The sequence below is a fragment of the Penaeus monodon genome, chromosome 15 (assembly GCF_015228065.2).
Source record: "Penaeus monodon isolate SGIC_2016 chromosome 15, NSTDA_Pmon_1, whole genome shotgun sequence".
NCBI classification, from domain to species: domain Eukaryota; kingdom Metazoa; phylum Arthropoda; class Malacostraca; order Decapoda; family Penaeidae; genus Penaeus; species Penaeus monodon.
This window is the reverse complement of record NC_051400.1, coordinates 27,679,523-27,680,147: the sequence shown is the minus strand read 5'-3', so window position 1 is coordinate 27,680,147 and position 625 is coordinate 27,679,523. Positions and strand designations below refer to the sequence as shown.

The following is a 625-nucleotide window of genomic DNA, read 5'->3' as shown; positions in this document are numbered from 1 at the left end:
AGGCTGATGTGTCAATGTATAGCAATTTTATCCAGAATGACTGAAATGCAGAGAGAGTCTTTAATAAGAAAGCATGTACCTGAGGAGGTACACATTAGATTGTCTGTAGAGAATACCCTGACATCAAAACCAAAAGTTACCAGAAATATTGGGAGAGACAGAGAAATGAGTGAGTGTCAGCAGTTCCAACACACTGTTGCAGTTGGGCTTGTGGCACTGCCAGTCTATAGCAAGGAGGATCAGGTAAAAATGACACTGAATTGGATTCCTCATATCTGTCATGTTAATTATTTGGCATTGGTCAAGAATATTGGCTTCTAAGAGTTAATGTTGAAGCGAGTTCTATAAGTATTGGTAATTTTCTCTTCAGAAAGCGGAAGGTTGCTTAGTAAGGTTCCGTCGACCAGGCGCAACCTTGAGTGTCTAGCATTGGCGATAAGCAGAGGTAATCCAGTATTAATAGAAGGAGTTGTTGGAAGTGGGAAGACCTCATTGGTGGAGCATTTAGCATGCATTACTGGAAGAACAAAAGCTCCTCTGTTGATAAAGGTATGATTTCCTTCTTCATGTTCTTGTTCACTTGTTATCATTACTGGTATGCATGTTTCGGTACAAATGAATTGGC

At 40.2% G+C, this 625-nt stretch overlaps 1 protein-coding gene across 1 annotated transcript in view; it reads left to right on the top strand.

Moving 5' to 3' along the window:
* LOC119582289 (midasin-like) overlaps positions 1–321 on the top strand; it is a 4,163-nt gene extending 3,842 nt beyond the window's left edge. The window contains exon 4 of the mRNA XM_037930507.1: positions 3–321. Coding sequence (XP_037786435.1) covers positions 3–321 — 319 coding nt within the window. The remainder of the gene's footprint in view (positions 1–2) is intronic.
* Positions 322–625: the final 304 nt, after the last annotated feature.